Source organism: Homalodisca vitripennis, chromosome 5 (assembly GCF_021130785.1).
Source record: "Homalodisca vitripennis isolate AUS2020 chromosome 5, UT_GWSS_2.1, whole genome shotgun sequence".
Classification (NCBI taxonomy): domain Eukaryota; kingdom Metazoa; phylum Arthropoda; class Insecta; order Hemiptera; family Cicadellidae; genus Homalodisca; species Homalodisca vitripennis.
The window spans coordinates 153,768,855-153,771,547 of NC_060211.1; the positions used below are offsets into that span (position 1 = coordinate 153,768,855).

The 2,693-nt window shown below is 36.7% G+C and overlaps 1 protein-coding gene across 1 annotated transcript; it reads right to left on the bottom strand.

The window, feature by feature from the left end:
• Nucleotides 1-1,211: 1,211 nt before the first annotated feature.
• LOC124363674 lies at nucleotides 1,212-1,937 on the bottom strand. Its single transcript, XM_046818933.1, has one exon. The coding sequence runs from the start codon at nucleotides 1,935-1,937 to the stop codon at nucleotides 1,212-1,214; it is 726 nt and encodes a 241-aa protein (XP_046674889.1).
• Between the last annotated feature and the right edge of the window lie 756 nt (nucleotides 1,938-2,693).

A 2,693-nucleotide genomic window follows, 5' to 3' on the forward strand; every position in this document is an offset into this window, starting at 1 on the left:
TTTTAGTTCTCTGTCATTTTTTCTTTTCTTTACAGACTCTTCTTTTTCTATTTTAATTGTTTCTTTCTTCAAATAATATTCTTTCCAGCCAGTAGATGTCATAGCATAGGGGGCTTTTTCAAGAGTTCTTTTTTTCCCTTTTGTTTCAATTTTAGGCCAATGTAAATGTTGTTGAAAAACATCTATGGGCCTAGTTTCTTTTTCCAAGTATGTTTGTAGTTGTAAGTCATTAACTTTTAGGACTTGATCAGAAGCAAAGCTTGTGCTTCGTTGTGGATTTACACAGTCAATCACGGTTTCATTTGATAGAAGATCATAATTCAAATTAGTCTCCACCCCCACTACTTCAATTCCGCCACAGGTATTCATGGGCTGGGAATTCTGAATTATTTCTGTATCTTCAAAAAGCCCATAGTCCATGTCATCCAACACGATGGCATCAATAGGAATCAACATACTTGAAATATCTGTTGAATTACCAGAAGATAGCTCTGTTGCATTTCTTTCACTCTCGTCATGTATGATTTGCACTTTCTCAGTTTCTGATGATGTTATTTCTTTTAAGACTTCCTTCACCACTTCTTCTAATCCATTTTCAATTTCTATTTCTTTATGTATTTCTTCAAGCATCTTTCTCCAAATCGACTCCTTTTTGAATTTCAGGTTCCTGAATTACATCTTTGCTTGTAGTTTGTGTTTTATTTTTAAACGTTTTCCAAATACCATAGAGATGTAAATTCTCAGTCTCTGCAGGGCTGCCTTCCCTAATATGTATCTCTTGGAAGACTTCTGTAAGTCTTGGAGCCATCTCATATTCAAGAACTCGAAGTGCAACTTTATAATCATTATCAGATGGAGAGTTGTTTTCACATTGAGTTACCAGTTCCTCTCTTCTTTTAGAAATACATTTAGAGTAATCTACCGAATTAGGATCACATGGATAAAGGCCACACGCATTGAAACCATGCTGAATTGTAGATTGTGTGATCGCCTGAAATGCCTCAGCAAACAGAGGAGCGAAGTTTACTTTCGAAACTTATTTAGTAGTTTCTTGTTTATATTTCCTGATTGATCTTTTCCATGCGTTTTTCAAAGGCTTGAAGATTGCTACATCGCAAGGTTGCAGTATGTGAGTAGCATTTGGTAACAAACAGAAAATAAAAATCTGTTTTTCAACACAGAAGTTAAAAAGCTCCAAATTGATGTGTGACTTATGGCCATCCAAAAAACACCAAGACAGGTAGCTGTACTTTAGAATCAACCAGCCATGGATACAATGAATTGGCCATGTACTCATAAAAAGTACCACTGACCATCCAACCTGAATCACTCCTCCCTATAGAAAATGTGGGAGGGACAGAGTCAACTATATCACGTGGCATCCTTTTGAAAGGATACACAATCATAGGCTGAACTACCTTGCCTGCTGCAGAAAATGTGCATAAAACTGTTATGCACTCTTTTTCTGGCCCAGGAGATATTTCGTAGAAGTTTTTATAGCTTTTTGGCCCAAGAACTTTACCTGATTTTGGGCAGGTACACATACCTGTTTCATCCAAATTAAAAATCCTGGTTGGATCATTTAAAATATCTTCTGCATTGACATCTTTTAAGTAGTTCTTCAATTCAGAAAACCACTCTCTTATTTGTGGTTCCGTTACAGAGGCTCTTGCCTTTGATATAATTTCCGTATTGTCTTTTGCAATGTTGGGGTGTCTTTTCAAAAAAAGTTCTAGCCATTTCTTTCCTGGCCGGCCGTCACTAAATGGAGTTTCTCTACCCTCGTCTTTTACTATTTTTCTGCACAGTGTCCATGACTTCGTCAGCATGAATTGGAAAACCAAGTTTGGCTTTAGCCAAAATCCAGTCTTCCAGCTTTCCTTCTTCTTCGACTGACAGAACTGAAGGAGGGCCCATTTTCCTTTGAATTGGTGCATCAGAATGTAATTTTGAAATTAGTGTTCCTTTGGGAACACCATACAGTTTAGAACCTTTGTTTGCAGAAATCCGTCCAGCCTTTACCTCTTGGATGGCTTTTTTTAGGGTTTTCTAAGCTGTATTTAAACCTTACATACGGCCTTTTTGAGTTATTTTCCTCATTTCCAGAAGCGTTGTTGTTCTCTGCTTCAGCCATGACACTGAAAAGAAAAGCTAAATTAAAATTGGAGTTAAGATATAATCAACTGAATTATTTTATTTTACTGTTGCCAGTAAATGACCAATTCTGATCCCATAAATGACCACCAACTTTAACCCCCGGTCATTTACTGGAAGAAGATGACTAAGGCATATTCCAGCTGATTGGTAAAAGTCTGCTGCTATTGAGCATTCTATAATAAACAGCTCACTTCAGAAAAAAAAATAATAACTTGAATCCAGTGAATGACCGAAATGGTCATTCATTGGTTATTCCTAGGGATCCGATTTAGTATATGACCACCTGTTTTCACGTAAAAGGTTTGAGGTTATCTTGGTAAAATCACTTTCAGACCAAAGTATAGGCTTTGAATAACAATATAAATAGCTACAAACATAACAAAACTTCTGAGTTGTCTACAATAAATGATGTCAACACTTACCTGACATACGGGATTCTTATTGCTGGTGTAGTGATTAGTGGAAGTCGAAGACACTGCTACTAACTATCAAATAAATCAACCACTGCTTTCCCTCCAAAATGTTGTGGAACTGGA

Coding starts and splice junctions, on each gene's coding strand:
- LOC124363674 (XM_046818933.1), bottom strand. CDS start 1,937: ATGCACCAATTCAAAGGAAAATGGGCCCTCCTTCAGTTCTGTCAGTCG.